This window comes from Dipodomys merriami, unplaced genomic scaffold (genome assembly GCF_024711535.1).
Source record: "Dipodomys merriami isolate MVZ:Mamm:240054 unplaced genomic scaffold, mDipMer1.0.p SCAF_25, whole genome shotgun sequence".
NCBI classification, from domain to species: domain Eukaryota; kingdom Metazoa; phylum Chordata; class Mammalia; order Rodentia; family Heteromyidae; genus Dipodomys; species Dipodomys merriami.
Window position 1 is genome coordinate 22,358,841 of NW_027203937.1, and position 19,621 is coordinate 22,378,461.

General features: G+C 36.5%; 1 protein-coding gene and 2 pseudogenes across 1 annotated transcript; all 3 read right to left on the reverse strand.

Annotated features, from left to right (window-relative positions):
- Positions 1 to 8,517: 8,517 nt before the first annotated feature.
- LOC138836637 (olfactory receptor 5P6-like) lies at positions 8,518 to 9,155 on the reverse strand (annotated as a pseudogene).
- Positions 9,156 to 12,761: 3,606 nt separating this feature from the next.
- LOC138836638 (ribonuclease P protein subunit p40-like) lies at positions 12,762 to 13,821 on the reverse strand (annotated as a pseudogene).
- Positions 13,822 to 14,907: 1,086 nt separating this feature from the next.
- LOC138836296 (olfactory receptor 5P76-like) lies at positions 14,908 to 15,852 on the reverse strand. Its single transcript, XM_070034788.1, has one exon. It carries the CDS (start codon positions 15,850 to 15,852, stop codon positions 14,908 to 14,910), a length of 945 nt encoding a protein of 314 aa, XP_069890889.1.
- Positions 15,853 to 19,621: the final 3,769 nt, after the last annotated feature.

Sequence of the window (19,621 nt, forward strand, 5' to 3'; positions counted from 1 at the left end):
ATAATTTGGGAGTGGAGTCTATGGGATTCTTTAAATACAAGATCATGTCATCTGCAAAGAAGGAGAGTTTTATTTCTTCTTTCCCTATTTGGATCCCCTTTATTTCCGCATCTTGTCTTATTGCTGTAGCTAGGCATTCTAATACTAGATTGAAGAGAAGTGGAGAGAGTGGGCATCCTTGTCTTGTTCCTGAGTTAAGAGGAAATGGCTTTAGTTTTTCACCATTAAGTATAATGCTGGCCGTAGGTTAGTCATATAAAGCCTTTATTGTATTGAGGAATGTTCCATGGATTCCTAATTTTTCCAAAACCTTCATCATAAAGTGGTGTTGGATCTTGTCGAATGCTTTTTCTGCATCTATTGAGATAACCATGTGGTTCTTATTCTTGCTTCTGTTGATGTGGTGAATAATATTAATTGATTTGCATATATTGAACTAGCTTTGCATCCCTGAAATTAATCCTGTTAGATCGTGGTGTATGATTTTTTGGATGAATTGTTGAAGTTGATTGGCCAAAATTTTGTTGAGAAGTTTTGCGTCAATGTTCATCAAAGAAATGGATCTATAGTTCTCTTTCTTTGATGAGTCCCTGCCTGGTTTGGGGATGAGGGTTATGATGGCTTCATAGAATGTGTTCGGTAGTGAGCTTTCTCTTTCAATTTCATTGAAGAGTTGGAAGAGTATTGGTGTGAGCTCTGCTTTGAAGGCCTTATAAAATTCTGCGGTAAAACCATCTGGTCCTGGACTTTTCTTAGCTGGGAGGTCTCTTATTTCGGTTTCTATTTCAATGCTTTATATTGGCCTGTTAAGATGGTTTAACTCATCTTGGTTTAGTTTTGGCATGTCAATATTTGCTAGGAAGAGGTCTATTTCTGTCAAGTTCTCAAACTTATTAGCATAAAGTTTAGAGAAGTATTCCCTTATAATGTTCTGAATCTTGGTTGTTTCCGTGGTGATGTTTCCATTCTCATCTCTGAGTTTATTTATTTAGGTGTGTTCTCTTCTTTTTCTGATAAGATTTGCTAAGGGTCTGTCAATTTTGTTAATTTTTTCGAAGAACAAACTCTTTGTTTTGTTGATTCTTTCTATAGTTTTTTTGGATTCTAATTCATTTAATTCTGATTTAATTTTAATTATTTCTTTCAGTCTAGTGGATTGGGGTTTATCTTGCTGCTCTTTTTCAAGGAGGTTTAGATGTGTCATTAAATTGTTGGTTTCAGATCTCTCCAATTTGTTGATGTAGGAGCTCAAAGCTATAAACTTGCCTCTGAGTACTGCCTTTTCTGTGTCCCAGAGGAGCTGGTAATTTGTGTGTTCATTTTTGTTGAATAGCATGAACATTTGAATTTCCTTTCTAATCTCTTCCACGACCCACTCGTGATTCAGCAGTGTGTTGTTCAGCCTCCATGTGATACCGGATTTTCTTTGGTGGCTTTTGGTGTTGAGTTCTAATTTTATTCCCTTGTGGTCAGAGAGACCGCAAGGTATAACTTCAATGTTTCTGAATTTAGACAAGTTTCCTTTGTGGCCTAAAATGTGGTCTATTTTAGAAAATGTTCCATGTGCTGCTGAGAAAAACGTGTATTCTGATGATGCTGGGTGAAATGTTCGGTAGATATCTGTTAAATCTAGTTGATCTATGCAGCTGTTTAGATCTGCGGTTTCTCTGTTGAGTTTTTGTCGAGTTGATCTATCTAGTGGGGAGAGTGGTGTGTTAAAATCCCCAACAATTAATGTCTTTGGAGATATATGGGATTTGAGGGAAAGTAGTGTTTCTTGGATAAATTTGGGTGCTCCATTGTTTCGTGAGTAGATATTTAGAATTGTAATATCCTCCTGAAGGAGAGATCCTTTAATTAGTATGTAGCGACCTTCTTTATCTCTTCTCATGAATTTTAATTTGAAGTCTATTTTATCTGATATTAGGATTGCAACTCCGCCTGTTTATGGGGGCCGTTTGCTTGGTAGATTTTGTTCCAGCCTTTAACATTGAAAATGTGTTTGTTTTTACGGGCACGATGTGACTCCTGCAGGCAGCAGATAGAAGGGTCTTGTTTTTTAATCCAACTAGACAGTCTATGTCGTTTAATTGGAGAGTTCAGTCCATTAACGTTAAGAGATAGGACTGAGAGGTATTTGGGAGTTCCTGCCATGTTATACACCTTCTTGCTGGTTGCAAAAACTGGGTTCTTCCTACGGTGTATGTGTGTGTGTGTGTGTGTTTGTGTTTCTCCAAAGTTTTCTGATTTATTTTCAGTCCCTTGTTCAAGTGATTTTTATTTGAATGAAGTCTTTTTATTGCGAAAATACTGTACAGAGGGGTTACAATTATGTGGGCAAGATAATGAATACATTTCTTATCAAGCTTGAATGAAATCTTTGACAGTAGTCTTCTTTCTTTTCTTTTTTACCCAAATAAGTTGAGTTCTCTCTTTTTGTTTTACTCAGTCTAACTAAAGGCTTATAAATTTTATTGGCAGTCTCAAAGAAACAGCTTTAGATTTCACTGATTTTTCTCTATTGAATTTTTCTCTTTTTTGCTAACACCAGTCTCATAGCTAGCTTTCTTCTTAACTACAAAATGAAAACAATTCAAGTTGCCGTTTATAGAGAAGTGGCCATAAACCCTGACATATTAGAATATAGCAGCAACAAAAGGCAAAAACACTACTGATACACAATAACATGAATGAGTTTCACAAGCATACTGACTGAGAATAGTATGCAAAATAAAAAAGGAGGGGCTGGGAAGGTGGCTCAGTGGTAGAGCTCTTGCCTTGCATGCATGAGGCCCTGGGTTCAATTCCTCAGTTCCACATAAGCAGAAAAAAAAAGCCGGAAGTGGCACTGTGGCTCAAGTGGTAGAGTGCTAGCCTTGAGCTGAAGAGCTGAGGGACAGTGCCCAAGCCCAGAGTTCAGGCCCATGACAGGACCCAAAGTAAATATATAAATAAATAAATAAAACAAAATTATAAAGTATTTTCTAGCAAATCACTCATGGCTTACACCTGTAACTGAGCTACTCAAGCAAGAATCTTAGAACTGAGGATCACAGTTCAAAGTCAGCCAAGGCTTGAAACTCCATGAGACGTCTATCTCCAATTAACTACCAAACAAAGCCAGAAGTAGAGCTGTGGCTGAAGTGGTAGAGAGTTAGCCTTCAGCAAAAAAAAAAAAAAAAATGCTCAGTGACAATCCCCTGGCCCTGAGTTCAATCCCCAGGACTACAAACAACAAGAAAAGATACATGCTATTATCTCAGTTGTGTGGATTTTTTAAACTAAACTAAAGTGAAAAATATGAGAATAGTAGATTGCTGTGTAAAGAAGGACTGATGTCTGACCTGAGAACTGGGTGGATGGAAATGTCTGTATCATGATACAGCCTTATGCAGTTTTCAGCAGCTAATAATGGTACATTTTACTTTACATAAGCCATACCCAAAAGATGTTACAAGTCATAGATTTAGGACAATATTAAAAGGTATGGATTTAGGTATTGATATATTGGCAGAAGTACTTAGAGGGAAGGTTTCTGGTGGCCACAATTTCTGGAAAACACAATGTCCCTTTGCTTCAGAGTAGTAAAAAGCACCATTTATTATGAATAATGAAGTTTATTAGGCACTTTTCAGGGGTGAAAGTAAGTCAACTCAGAAAGAGAAGTCAAAACTATGATTCCTTTTGCCATAGCACAGGCTTTCATTGACATGCAGGGGGGCCAGGGGACCTCGCTGGAATAGGCACAAAGAGTTATTGACATTAAAGCTATGGAAGAATTATGACTTCAGAACTATTCTGGGCAAGCATCTACCCACAACTACCCAAGTAAAACACACAAAGACTGAAGGAGGAAGAAGATCTAATTACAACCAGATTAAAATGACATGTTAATAATACAAAGGTAATTCTTGGTCACTCAAACTGATTGAGCTGGAGCCTGGTAATATATTTTGGTACCTTATATGTGGCTTTCTATAACCAGACAGTATGATAGATGTGACTTCTGTGTATCTGGTTGTTTGTCCCCTTCAAAAGCAATATGTTGCTAGCCATGGACCAAACACTTCCTGGAATTTCCTTGGCTAACCACTACCTAACATGTAATATCCCACTCATATACATGAAATTTACTTGCAGGTTGGTTCCTGTCCAACAATGTCAGCTTTGGTTATTTTAATTAATCCCATAATGAGCACAATTGGAAGAAATCACGAAATGTTAAGGATATTTTAACTATATTCGATTTACAGAAAATAAGGAATTGCATTATCAGTCAATAGGAGAATACAGAAAATATACTCAGCATTGAGGTATTATTATGTGACAACAGAACTTGACAAGTCAGAAAATGACTTACTAACACAGGGCACTGGTACAAGCTGTAGATTTTGTATTGTTTTTCTATAACCGAGACAAAGTAATAAAATTAAAGCTAGGTGAATGTACCATGAAAAGTTTGAATGACACACTACATTTCATATATATCTTTAGGACAAAGGGAAATGGGAAGTAATCAGGCCTTGCACAGATATGCAGCCATAGAACTCTAGGAAATCTCAAATCTTGAGATAATCAAACCTCTAAGATGAGAAAGCTAATATTCTGTCAGGGTAAAATGAATATGCAAATAAATGATCAAAACTGTAACTAGTTCTATCAATTATTAAGTATTCCCAGCTCAAAGAAACCAAGACAAGGAGAACCAATGGAAACACTAAGAACACTAAGTTTTAGGACATAGATATATGATAATCAACACAGTCAATGATGTTACTTTATTAAAAATGGAAAGAAGGCTCCAACTCTTCAGTTCCTGAACATCAGAGATTCAAAATGTAGAGTTTCTATGCATGCCAGCCTGATTTTGGGGACCCTGAGACTGTTGCCATGACATAACATATTGATAGACACTATAAGCACTATGCAAATCGTTTGAGTGAACTGAGAAATGAAGTAAAGCAAGAGGCTCATGAACATCCAACATAGACTGAGAGACAGAAAAAAAAGCAGAGAAATTTGATGAGACAAATTCTAGTTATAAAACTCAGCAACTCTGTAAACTAATTTGCACAGAGTAATTAAAAACTATGATTTGTTTTATTTCAATTGGAAAGAATAGTAATATAAAGGACAGTGTATAAAAAGGAAAATAATTATAAAATTAATAACAGAAGTTAATTAAATAGAAAGTCAGCCTACAGTGAAAGAGAAAATAGATAAATACTTGTTTTCTTACACTGGTTTTGTTAACTTTCTCATGTAAAAATAAAATGAAAGTACAAATCACCAAATACGGAAGGTCAAAAGCAATACAAATATAGCTTTTAAAGCTATTATTACTATTATTAGGAATACAAGTAGTTATATGTGCTAATATATAATAATTGATAACTTAGGTAACCTGAAGAATATTTTTTAAAACATAATTAACTCAAATCAAAGCAAAGAGGAAACAAAATGGCAGTGTCTTTTAATCATTAAAGAAAATTTATCAACATATGGCAAAGAAAAATGTAGACAGCATTTTATTAAATACTAAAGACATTCAATGAAATAGTAATTACAATCTTATGTAAGTTCATTGAGACTAAAGAGTGCATATTTCAATGCAATATCACCATGTGAGATGTCTTGATACTAAAACCCAACAAGCACAAAAGAAAATGCAATGATACACCAGCTTCATTTTTATGAAAATAAACAAAAATACTTTACAGAATATTCACAACCTTATCAGCAGTTTATGAACACCATAATATATTAATATTACTACTCCTCATCATAGACTCTAAATCCCTGGAGCCCCATTTTGATTCTGTGGGTTTATAACTACTATAATCACAAGAACCAGTATTCCTTCAGAGCTTGCATTATATCAACTCCTATGCTAAGTATTTTACCCAGCAAGAAAGTGATTTTATTATCTTCATTTTTCTCAGGAAAGGACAGAGCTTGGAGAGTCCAAAAGACTTAGGCTGAGGGAATGAGAAGCCTCCCCACAACTGTCATTTTTGGTAATAACCATTAAAGTCTCTACTTTACTGCTTCCCCCTCCCCACTCCACCCAGTCGCTGGAATGTTAAACCTTCTGGGAAGCCATCAGCAACCTTGCAGACCCCAGGGCAGCACTCCCATATGTGGAAGGAGTTAAGAACCCTGAAGACAACTCCAAATAATGAAGGCTGGAATTCTGTGCACACATTGAACTTTCAAATGGACCATTCTAGAAGGACATTTGAGCTTCTTTTATGTCAAGACAGACATGACTTGCTATGACTCAGACAGTGACATGTACTACACTCAGGAAGATGAACATTAGTTGAAAGAAGAGAAATTTCTTACAAGAATGAATAATATAAACTTAAATTCCCTACTAATATCCCTTCTAATTCCCTTAAAATATATACATTTCAACAGGTAAAAAAAAAGCATAGGATATTGCCTCGTGGAATCATTACATAGATATAAGACATAAAAGCAATGTCATAAAGGTAGGATGAGGAAAATAAATATACAAGTACTTTATATTTTATGTAAATTGCTACATAACTAATTCTAGCTAAAAGGTGACATTTTAATATCAGATAATAGTTAAATCAATTTTTTTAAATGATGTAAAGACCTATGACTAAAATGTCAATGAAAAAAACATACAGTACAATAGAAGGGAAAAATCTCAAATGATCCAAGGAAAAGAAAAAATAGAAAGAAAAAAACAAAACACTATTAAAGACCACCCACATGGTAAAATATTGAATTATTTTCATCTTTGTTTGGGGAAAACTTCTCCTTCACTATTTTTATTCATGGTTATAATGAAGTCTCAGCTATTGAATAAGGTAATGAAAACCAATATAAAACCACATTAAAAATGTAAAATCAGAGATAAAACAATAAGTAAAACTCCATTTTTGCTTGGTGTGAATCCAGTAAATACTGAGAAATATATAAAACATATACTTTATCTAGAAACATAACAGAACAAAAGTTGAATATATGCAAAAATCATGTTTATATCTGGTAACTACTAAAAGAGAATAAAAGTGTAATAAAATTTATTTAAAGCTAGGCTCCAGTGGCTCACACCTGTAATCCTAGCTACTCAGGAGGCTGAGATCTGAAGATCATGGTTCAAAGCCAGTCCAGGCAGGCAAGGCCGTGAGACCCTTATCTCCAATAAACCACTAGAAAACTGGAAGTGGCGCTGTGGCTCAAGCAGTAGAGCGCTCATCTTGAGCTGAAGAATGTAGGGACACAGAGATAGGATCCAAGACCAGAATTCAAACCCATGACCGACAAAAAAATAATTAATGTATTTAAAATGTGTCAAAGTGCTCTTCTCTTTCTCTCTTTTTCTCTTCTTCTTTCCCCTCTGTCTCCACATGCCTCCATCCCTTACAGGCCCATAGTTTGCTGTCCCCCAAATAAATGTTCTTTCTGCCAGAAAAAAGTGTGTCAAAGTATTTGGAAATACATTTATAAATAGCAAGTAAACTGCATTTAAAGATAAATTAAAGAAAACCCACTTAAGTAGAAAGAGGTACTATATTCAATACCATATTCCTTAACTGGAAAACGCACTATCAATAAATAAAGTAAGAACTCCATCTCCAAAGGTTATTTGCAGATTCAGATTCAGTGCACTATGGATCCAAATTCTACAAGGAATAAAAACAATAATCTGATGGTGAAATGAATACAGCCAAGGAATAAAGGTTAGTAAATGTTCTGTTCCTGTGAAAAAAAAAAGGAGCTCAAGTATTAAATTCAATGCAGAAAAGGTTTACTCAGGCTCACAAGTTTGGAAATTTCACTATGTAATGAGATGGCTCCATGACTGAGGCTTTTGGTGACATATCATGCTGTCACACACAGTAGAATAAAACCATTCACATCATGGTCAGAAAACAAAACAGAGAAGTCAAAGAGGTTGGGGTACCTTCCCCAGTGAGCTAAGCTTCACTAGGCTCAACTTCTGGATGTTTCTACCATCTCCTAATAGCACAGTACTAGGGACCAATGCTGCAACAAATATCGACCTTGGGCAATATTGAAGAGCCATGCCATAACAAGGTCTAACCTCATGAAGAGATGCCATAGAAAAAAACGTGTTCTGTGGATGAATACAATTTTGTTTAATGTGACACAATTTATGTTCCTAACTGTATCTTTATTTTTTACTTTAAAAGTAACTGAGTTACCTAAAAATTTAACCCTAATGTTTACTGAAAAATCATCACATTCACTAAGGCTGCATCAGAGGATAGATTTCAAAACAGATATTCAGTATGACATTGACCAATGCATATTGTATTTATGGACGACTTTGTTGAATGGTAATTCTGTTGCATGATAAACACATCATTATCAAAAAGATGATGATGATGATGATGAGGATGAGGATGATGATGATGATGATGATGATGATGATGATAACCAGATACTCATCTTCCTTTTAAATATGACAACTAGGCAATATCATTCCTGTAAGAAACTGTACAAAGCAATATCTCATTAATAAAGTATTTTCCTACCAAGATCTCTTTTCAGAACACCTTTAATCTTGTTATTCCTGAATCTGTAGATGAGGGGGTTCAACATGGGTATCAGCACCATATAGAACACAGATATCATCTTCTTCTTCTGGTCAGTGGAGCAGCTGGCATCACATAAATAAATGTAACTGTCCCAGAGAACAGAGTGACTGCAGTGAGGTGGGAGGTGCAGGTGGAAAAGGCCTTGTGGCGGCCCTAAGAGGAGCGCACCTTCAGGATGGTGATGAGGATGTAGATGTAGCAGGTGGCTATGACAATCACTGTGGACACAATGACAGAGCCAGCAGTAAATGAAGGATCAATTGTGAAGATAATGTCTGCTGAACAGGATACTTCAACTAAGGGAACAAAATCACACAAGAAATGATTGACTTTATTGAGTCCACAGAAAAGTAAACCAAGGAAGGAAAGAGTAAAGGAGGAAGCATTCAGAAAACCTCTTATGAAATCTACTGCAAGAAACTGCACACAAACTCATGTATAAGTTTTGGCTGAATACAACAGTGGATTGCAGATACCCAAAAAGTCATCATAGGCCATGGAAGCTAAAATAAAGCATTTAAATGTCCCAAAGAAACAAGTTGAACCAAGCTGGAAGCCACACACAAGGTGTGGAGCATAATTAAGTTGTGTTATAGACATAGGGCAATCCAAATTCAACATCTCAAGATACTGCTAATTCTCAAGTGGACAATTTATCCTTTTGTTCTCTTCTAGGTATTTATGCTACATCTATAGTCTAAATTTACCAAACTTTCTTATAAATAAATGTTATCCAGACTTGCTATTAGATAAATGTTAGTTCCATGGTTACTGTGGATCTTGCCATTATAAAGACAGCACTAAATTTCATGTATAAATTGCTAACGTGAGCTCTATCCATTCAATGTGTTTATTGCTAAATATTATGTGCTGACATCCATAACACACGCTAATCAGTACTGTCAGGGAACACGGTACTTGTAAAGCTACCTTTTAAATAACTAAAAATGCAAAAAATAAATAAAACATATACATTTTCATGGTAGAAAGAAACATGTCAAAAGCTGTATAATGAAAGAAAAATTAGAAAGATGTTTGGATGAGTTCCAGAAGAGAAACAGTGTCAATGTGTAGATGGATTGTGACAGAACACCAGAATCTTCAGCCACAAGATGCAGCCATACTCTGATTTTTCAAAACCCCACCTTAAAGTCATCTCTCTAAACCCCTGAGGCACACTGTTAAGGGAGAAAGTTTATAAACACTACAATAACTAGAATCAATATCCTACAGAGCTGACTCTATTGGATTAAAAAGTATGCTAAGCACTGAACACATTTTAAATCCTCATCAATTTTATGAAATCATTCCTTTAAGTATCCTCATTGGCAGATAAGAGAACTGATACCAAAAGTTTCAAGCAATTTGTTCTGATTTCAATGCCCAATGTCAGTTTCATGTTTCCAATCCTGTTGACTAAAGTCTCCCCTCCTTGTCAGAAATTTTCCATCTCCTGGGAAGCCATCAGCAGCCTGTGCAACAGTTGCAGTCCCTAAATATTATCCCAAGTAATGGAGGCTTAAGTTCAATGCATACACATCATTTCCTTGACGGTGAAACAGACTATTCTAAAAGACCGTCAAACACTTCCTACGACAATCCAGTCATTGTTACTCCAGTAGTAATCACATTATGCATTCAAGAAGCTAAACATCAGGAAAGAATAGGAATCTCTAACCCTCATCTCATATCTAAAATGGCAAGTAACTGGTTTGTATAAACATAACACTAAAATACATAAAACTCACCAAATAAAATGGTGCTACTGCTTTTGGTGATTTCATATAAATGTTAGACATATACAACATATCATAAGGTAGCATGAGAAAAAATATGTAAGGTCTCAGAATCTTTATATTTTCTGTAAATTACTACATTACTAATGCTAGGTGTGATGGACTTTCAAGAAGAAATAGTAGAGCAGCAAACATGTTAGGCGAAATGAACCCCAAGATAAGGACTCAAATGTTTTTTCTTTCTTGTGATTGTTTCTAACATATTTATAAGACGATTTCTTTGTTGCTTTGTATGTGCCTCCCTCATGGTATAACCCCTTTTTTCACGGTATTTGATGTTGGTATAATTTGTGGAGGGGAAGGGAAAAAACAAGTCATTTAAATAGGGATACAAGTGGACCCATTGCAACGATGAAATGTACAAGACCTTATGTCCAAAAATAAACTTTACAACATTGGCTGGGGTTGGGAGTTAAAGAGGGGGGTGGTGAGCATTTGGTAGGGAGATGGGAAGGGATGGGAAGGGGAAACAAATGAGGAGGCAACAATGCAATTGTAACCCCTTTATATGGTATTTTTACAATTAAAAAAAACATTTAAAAAGTAATGCAAAGATATGTGTCTAAAATGCCAGGTGAGAATGAGAGAGGAGGACAAGGCTCGGGGAGACATTGCATAATGCTTGAGCTGGCTTTGAACCACAATCCTCAGATCTCAGTCTGAATAGCTAGAACTACATGCATTAGCCAGCAGTACTAAGCTCAAAATATTATATTTGTATATAATAAAAAATAAATAAACCAGAAATCCTTTATCACATTAAAAATGTGATAGAATGCATCACCAGGAGAGTAGATCAAGCAGAATAAAATAGTAAGCTCATAGACAGACTGCATTAACATACAATGGTGACCATTAATAAGTGGGCTAAAGAATTTAAAAGAGACTTCTCTGGAGAGGAAATAAGCATGGCCAATAGACACATGAAGAAACGTTCAATTTCTCTGGCCATAAAAGAAATGCAAACCAAAACCACATTGAGATTCTACCTCACCCCAGGTAGAATGGTCATTATCAAGAAAACAAATGATAATAAATGCTGGTGGGGATGTAGCCAAAAGAGAACACTATTACACTATTGGTGGGAATGTAAGATGGTACAACCACCTTGGAAGGCTGTATGGAGGTACCTTGAAAGACTAAACATAGAACACTCCTATGATCCCAGAATCCCACTCCTGGGAATTTATCCAAAGGATCTCAAGCTAAGGCACATTAAAGTACCAGAACAACTATGTTCGTTGCAGCATTATTTACCATAGCTATGGAACCAACCCAGATGCTCTTCAATAGATGAATGGATCAAGAAAATGTGGTATATATACACAATGGCCTTTTATGCTTCTGTCAGAAAGAATGACATCACCCCTTTCATGAAGAAATAGAAAGACTTGGAAAAAATCATCTTAAGTGAAGTAAGCCAGACCAAAGAAACATGGGCTCTATGGTTTCCCTCTTTCATAATAATTAGTATATGCCTAGGATAGTCTGGCAGAGAATCATAATAGCTTAAGAGCTATGTACATATGACCATACAAAATGATTCTAATTGAAATGAACTTCAGGCATGGAAACAAAAGGTCTTTTTCTCAGTTGATTTCACCAATGTACTATATCTAGTTCTTTTTTCTTATTTTATTTCATTTTTGTTTTTGTATATATTTTTATTGTAAAATTATTGTACAGAGGGGTAAAAGTTACATGAGTAAGGCAATGTACACATTTCTTATTTTCTGAATACATTTAAAGTATATTTTTTCCCTGTGAATTATAAAAGCTGTTTTTTTCATTGGGTCTCTATCAGACACATTACTAGAAATAACATAGAACATGTTGGTTAAAAATTCTCAGCTCCCACAGGTCCCTCCCTGATCCAAAGACAATAAACACAGGGAGAACAGCTGATGAGAACTCAGGCTGGCCTGACATCCAGGCTCATCCACTAGCAGAGTGAACTCACAAGCTTCCGTACCATGCTATGCCTTAGTTTCCTCATAGGGTTGAGGAGAAATTGAGGAGGGAATAAATGAAGAGCCTTACCACAAGGACAGGTTTTAGGAAGGGTGATACAGGTCTTTTCATTGCTTGAAGAAAAGCTTCAATGAGCAACACCAGCCCTTACACAATGGTTCCCAGTCCAGCTGGTATGACAATGCAGTAAACACGCCCTGTGTTTGCACTGATGGAGAAGTACAGTCAGTCACTAAGCATGCACCCGCTGCCACGTAGATAGGCTGTTGCAGGCCAGAATGCAAGCAAATGCTGAGCTGAGGAACATTATCAGTGCACAGACCCATACATACACAATGAAGAAATCAGAAAACAACAGTGACAAAAATAAACAGATTTTAAAATTCAGTATTGCTTAGAGAGGACAGTCATTAAGTGTCCCAACAGCCACCTGAAGCCAATAGTCCTAGTTATTAAAAATGACATAGTTGTATGTATGTTCACCTCCTTTGTAAAAATCATGCTCATTCTCTCTCCAGGAGACAGGGCTGTCTGCAAAGCCTTGAACTGACAAGGTAATCCACGGGGCCAGCTTTGCTTCATCACAATAATGACACAGCCATTCCAGCAGGACACAGATTTACTCTGGAAGGATGAGGCCAGTGATTGTACACAAGCAAGCCCTGGCCACTACTGTAGTTGGCTGGAGACAGCAGTAGGTTGACACAAAATTACTAGACTTGTTATTTAGGTCTGCATTACAGAAGACTGAACCCAGCCACTCAAAAAGCTCTGTGGCACCCACAGGATGATTCTGGCTCTCCTTTAAGCTCACTGCTATGCCGAACTGGCCACTGCAAATCATTCACTGTGCTCAGTTCTACTTTAGGGTGATGTTCCTGAATTTGGTATTTCGAAAAGTATGACATCATTGTTGACTCTGTTGCACCTGTAGAATACAAAGCCAAAAGGAAATCAAACTTCAAAGGCTTCTTTTCTTTGAAGGACCAGCATAAAAGATGAATCCATCAAATCAATGGAAACAATGAACTTCCTGATTATTCTGAGAGAATACTGAGATGGATGACCTTGAAACCCAGTTTCTTCATAAGTGTCTTTATCCAGGGATAAAATCAACTTTCCATTGGGTAGCAGACCAACAGTATGTTCATCAATATGTATATTGAACGTCAGAGCATAGCAGGAACCTTTCCTTACAAAAGTGTTGATGAATTCATGTGTAATTAATTCGTGAAGAGGTTAATTCTTCACAGAGTAATAGGGTCGAGTTTCCATGACCAGGCTTTTCAGTTGTTTTGGTAGTATCCCACATTCCAGAATGAGAAATGACACCCGGTAATTGTGATAGTGGGCCTTCACTAGATGCCGGTGGCTTTACTTGTGGTGGCTGAAGTTGGATTTCTCGCAGATTAGCAAGTGCCAGGCGCCTCTCGAAGCCTTCGTAGCATGGACATAGTCTCCACTACCAAATGAGTACATTTCTTATCTAGCATTTTAACCTCCTCCTTTGTTTTTCCCCTACGATCCCTTCCCGCCTCACCTCCCCAACTCCCATCTTCCTGCCCCAAAGTTGTAAAGTTCATTTGCAACATAGTATCTTATACATCTCATTGTTACAATAGGTTAACCTGTATCCTGATATCAGCATTTTGCTGTTTCTTTTCCTTATTTCATTTTTCTTTTTCCATGGGTTTTTCCATGCAAATCTCTGTCTTTGATACTAGTACCTTCCATTTAGTATATACATTTTTCTGATTTAGGGAAGGGAAGGAAAATAACAAATGAGGAAAGAAATACGAAGGATAATCCATTGCAAAAAGGATATTCACAAGACACCATGTTGGAAATAAACTTTACAACTTGGGGGAACAGGGGTAGGGAGAGGGAAAGGATAGTAGGAGAACAACAGATGAGTGGGTAACAATCAATGAGAAACGGACCTCAGTCATGTAACCGTAACCCCTCTGTACAGCATCTATCCAATAAAATAACATTTTTAAAACAGAATACAATGATCCACATAAAACACCAAAAAGGAACAAAGAGGAATGAAGAAAGCTTACAAGACACTTGGAAGAACATTAAAAGGAAAAGTATCTGTGTCACTATAGCTCAGCAGGGAGAATGTTTTAATCAGTGTGTTAAAGATCCCCTTTTTAGTCCCTCATGATTTCAACCACCTCCCAAAATCACAGAAAGAATTGAAATTAAGGAATTTAATGACAATAAAATCAAGGAGCATAACATCCAAACTAACACATTCCAGTAAACAATTTTTTGGGGGTGAAAACTTTGAAATAATATTTAGCAAATTTTGTTTTCCAACAAGAGTTCATATTCTTAATCATAAACTCAGTGAGATTTCATAACATCACATCAAACCTCTTAGTTGGTACATGATCTCAAAATGAACTATGCTTACTAAAATTTGCCCAATAGATAATTATGTATCAATGATTAGAGGACCATTTCAGAATGTCAGTTTACTTGTAGGTATAATTATTATTTCTATAATGAAGATTAGAAAATACCAAACCTGACTAAGAAAACACTTCCCTCCAAAGCTCTCTCTTCAGAGCTCCCTTGATCTCATTATTCCTGAGACTGTAGATGAGGGGGTTCAACATAGGGATCACCACCATGTAGAACACAGATATCACCTTGTTCTGGTCAGTGGAGTAGCTAGATTTGGGCATCAGATAAATAAACATAACTGTCCCATAGAACAGAGCAACTGCAGTGAGGTGGGAGGTGCAGGTGGAGAAGGCTTTCTGGCATCCCTCTGTGGAGCGCATCTTCAGGATGGTGATGAGGATGTAGATGTAGGAGATGGCAATGACAATCACTGTGATCACAGAGATGGAAGCAGCAGTAAATGTGGAAAGAAGTATGAGGGCACTATCTTCAGAACAAGCAATTTCACGCAGAGGAGAAAAATCACAGAAGAAATGATTAACTATGTTTGACCCACAGAACACTAGAGAAAAGAAAGAAAGAGCAAAGGATGAAGCATTAAAACAACCACCTATGAAAGCTACTATAAGTAAGTGGAAACAAACTTGTGTGGACATTTTGGTAGAATACACCAGTGGGTTGCAGATGGCCACAAAGCGATCATAGGCCATGGCAGCCAGAAGACAGCACTCAACTGCCCCAAAGAGAAAAGCTGTACACATCTGGATGGCACATCCCTGGTAGGAGATCATATTTTTGTCCACCAGAAAGTTAACTAACATGTTGGGTGTGACAGAAGATGAAAGGCCCATGTCAGCAAAAGCTAAATGACTGAGGAAAAAGTACATGGGGTGGTGGAGCTGAGTAGAGACTCTGATGAGAAGGATTGTGCAGAGATTTCCAGCTATGGTCACCAAGTAGATGAACAGGATGATAATGAAGAGGATGACTCGAAGGACTGGATCTTGTGTTAAACCCAATAGAATGAACTCTGTCACTGTGGTGTGGTTCCCATCCACCAGGGAATCCATCAGACAATAAGGCTCTTGCCAGGACAAATCTAGGAAGAATACATTATATGAAAAATTTATAAACACATTGATTACATTTTTCTTTGTGCAGTCTGAATGTCATCATAATCATATTCAAGTACCAGTACACATATGCACTGGAAAGTGATACTATCAATAATTTTAAAACTGATTTTAACAAAACCACCCTCAAAATTGTATCTTATATTCTTTCTTTTGTTTGATGTTTGCATTTTCTTAAATCTAAAAAGTATGGCTTTAAAGGAAAATAAAAATTCAAACTAGATGAACAAATCCACAAGGAAGACTGAGTACACTGATAGGAAAGAACATAAATAAGTTATTGTATGACAAGCTCAGATAGCAGTTGAGACATATTTATAGTTGGTATATATACATATATATATATATATATATATATATGCTTCCTTAATGTGCAGCTAAGAATTACATACCTATTGAAGTATGTGTTATGCATATGTGTATTACATGTTACAAAAATGATATTTTGCATACACATGTGAGTTCTGGGCAAGGTCCCAGAACCTTCAAGTTCTCTATCAATTAAGCCACGTCTCTACTTCCAGTTTTTTGGTGCGTTAGTGGAGACAATAATCTCATGGACTTTGCTGCTTGGGCTGACTGTGAATCTTGAGCCTCAGATCTCAGCCTCCTGAGTAGCTAGGATTACAGGCCTGAGCCCTGTCACCCAGCTAATATTATGTTCTCTATCATGTAGAATTGAGTTAGAAGTGTTTAGAGAAAACTATGTAACTTGCTTATAATTACACAGGAAGTTGCATACTCAAACTATTTACATATACAAACTATTTACATAGTTTGTATTTGGATAATTGCCAGTTACAAATATATAACTCTCTTTGTTACTATGCAATAATAAAATTAAATTATAGTAAGCACCAAGTCTAATACATCCAGCAATTAAAGTAAAACAGATTTCTGTAATCTTCTTAATGCTAACATGTGATAGAGTTGCTCAGATTGTTTTACATTTCAAGATAACCATCAGTTAAATAAAACTCTTTTTTAGAAGTCATACAAAATTTCTGATACTAGATATAAGTTCTATATTAGTGCTATAAAGGAGGTTACTTATTATTTAACGGACTGTTCAAGTTTATTGGATACATTTATATATTTGAAACAAGTAATAATGTTTTAGCAAATACATTGAAATGATAATGCAATCACTGTACAAAAAAACCCCTTAATATCAAACAATATAAAGCATGTTCATTCATATGAAAAAAATAACTTTCTACTGTAATCATAATTTCTCACTGGAAATTTTAACATAAAGTAAAGTCACTTTGAAAATGATATATATTTGTATAAAAAACAAACTAAAAAAATTAAAAAGGATCTCAGGTTTTGTCTATATTGATCCTAAACTCTAAACCTGCAGAATGTATGTACTAAAATTTCTGTCCACCATGTTGACCCTTAAAAACTCAGATGTATAAAAAAAAAGTGTTTCAGAAATGATTTGTATGCCTTTACATGTAAACCTCCAAATTCATTTTAAGTATCAACACAATCCTAAGCATCTCAAGCTAGCATTTTCTCAGAGTGTAACTTTGGGTAGTGCTGAGATCATGTGAGTTTCTGTCTTATAGTTAAGTAAGTGAGACTCAAGAGACAAAAATCTTAACGCAAACCAAACTCCTACCTCTTGGAATGAGAACACATTCAGCTTTGAGTAGCAGCACAAAGTCACAGTGATCATATACCTTGAAATATGTTTTCTGTTCTCCTTTGGGTCTAAATCCCCAGTGAAGCTGGAGATTCAAGTATGAATGCAAAAACATCATGGAGCATTTTCAGGTTCTTCAGTGGATATTGGGCAACTCAATTCTCATAACACAAGTGATCTTCCAAGATGTTACCAATTCTCTGGTGGTCAATTTTTTCGTTTCTATCTTGATCTTCATGCATAGACTTACTATCTTTGTTTGACATTTACTAGGGAATATAATTAGATGCCCTGAAAAAGTGATAAGAATTATAAATATCTTGATATGTATGATGAAGAAATAGTGTTAAACGTCAGGTATAAAATCTAGCATTAGCTATAACCATTCCATATGGTTGTTCATGAGACCCTCGATTTCCTGTTTCTTTTTCTCACAGTATTCCATAAGACATTCTTAGTGGCAGTCACTATGGAGCATGGTAACAACTTTTAAACTTCCAACACCAGCATACAGAATAGTAAGAAACTCCCAATTATTATGTATCTGATACTAATAGTTGGCTTCGACCATTCTTTTCCTCTTTAATTTAATTAATATTATCGTCTATAATAACTAAAAGTCTCCTAAACTTAAAGTCTCACTAGTTTGGTTTTTGTTGTTTCCCTTTGCTCCCATGTGTGTTATCTTGTTTTGTTTGTCTGGTTATACTTTTCACTGTGTTCCATGGGAATAACTAAAGTTTGGGTTATCTATTTGCATACTGATTTCTCCCTGAGATAATCAACTTTCCTGACCTTCCTCCATGCAACCTCATGGCTTACAATTTTCAGACACAAACTGTTCACCTTACCTTTAGTATGTCCTTCTTGCCAAGTGTTTTAGATTGGTATCAGTAAAATATGCTGTGGTAAGTGTGAGGTAGAAGGCCATGTAAAACTCTGTTGTGAATAACAAAAAGGCTTAAGAAGCTCTGTAAAGTTAATAAATATGTGCACATTTAAAGCAGGCTATATGCCTTCCAGATAACAAAGTGTCAGACCATTAGCACAAAAGAATTGCTTTATTGAGTACGAGGATTGTGGGAGAACACAGAAACTTCAACATGAAGACTGATTGACCCCTGTTCTCTTACTACTCCTCATCATAGAATCTAAATCTATGGAGCCCCATGTTGAGGCTGTGGGTTTATAACTACTATAATCACAAGAACCAGTATTCCTTCAGAGCTTGCATTATATCAACTCCTGTGCTAAGTATTTTTCCCAGCAAGTAAGTTCTCTTATCGTAAGGTCTGCTCCTGGATGGCCAGCAGACTCCGCCCTCCTCTCAGCTTTTTCCTTCTCTTCTCTTTCCCAGCTCTCTTGCTGTTCTTTTCTAGCTCTCTCTATCTCTCTCTGTTCTTTTCTTGCTCACTCTGCTCTTTTCTAGCTCTTTTCTCTCTCTTTCCTCTCTCCTTTCTTTCCTCTCTCTTTTGCCAACCACGTGGAATGCCAAACTTGCCTGGTCCCAGAAAGTCTACTGAATAAACCTACTCCTTACCTGAATACCACGTGAGTGCTGCTGTTCTTACCTCTCTCTCTGCTCTTTTCTAGCTCTTTCCTCTCTTCCCAGCTCTCTCTCATTCCCAGGCCTTTCCCAGCCACATGGAGTGCCAATCTTGCCTGGTCCCAGCAGGTCTACTGAATAAACCTACCCCTTACCTGAATACTACGTGCTTGGTGCAGTTCTTCCTCGGCTACCTCTTTATAAAAACCTACCTCTTATTATCTTCATTTTTCTGAGGAAAGGACAGAGCTTGGAGAGTCCAAAAGACATAGGCTGAACTTTGGAAAGCAGTATGGAGGCTCCTCAAAAGACTCCACATAGAGTTCCGCTATGACCGAACAATCCCACTTTTGGGCATTTACCCAAATGTTTACAAACAAGACCACATTAAAGCTCCCAGCACGACTATGTTTATTGCAGCATTATTTACCATAGCTAACATATGGAACCAACCCAGATGCCCCTCAGTAGATGAATGGATCAAGAAAATGTGGTAGGGAAGTGGTGCT

Coding starts and splice junctions, on each gene's coding strand:
- LOC138836296 (XM_070034788.1), bottom strand. CDS start 15,852: ATGGATTCCCTGGTGGATGGGAACCACACCACAGTGACAGAGTTCATT.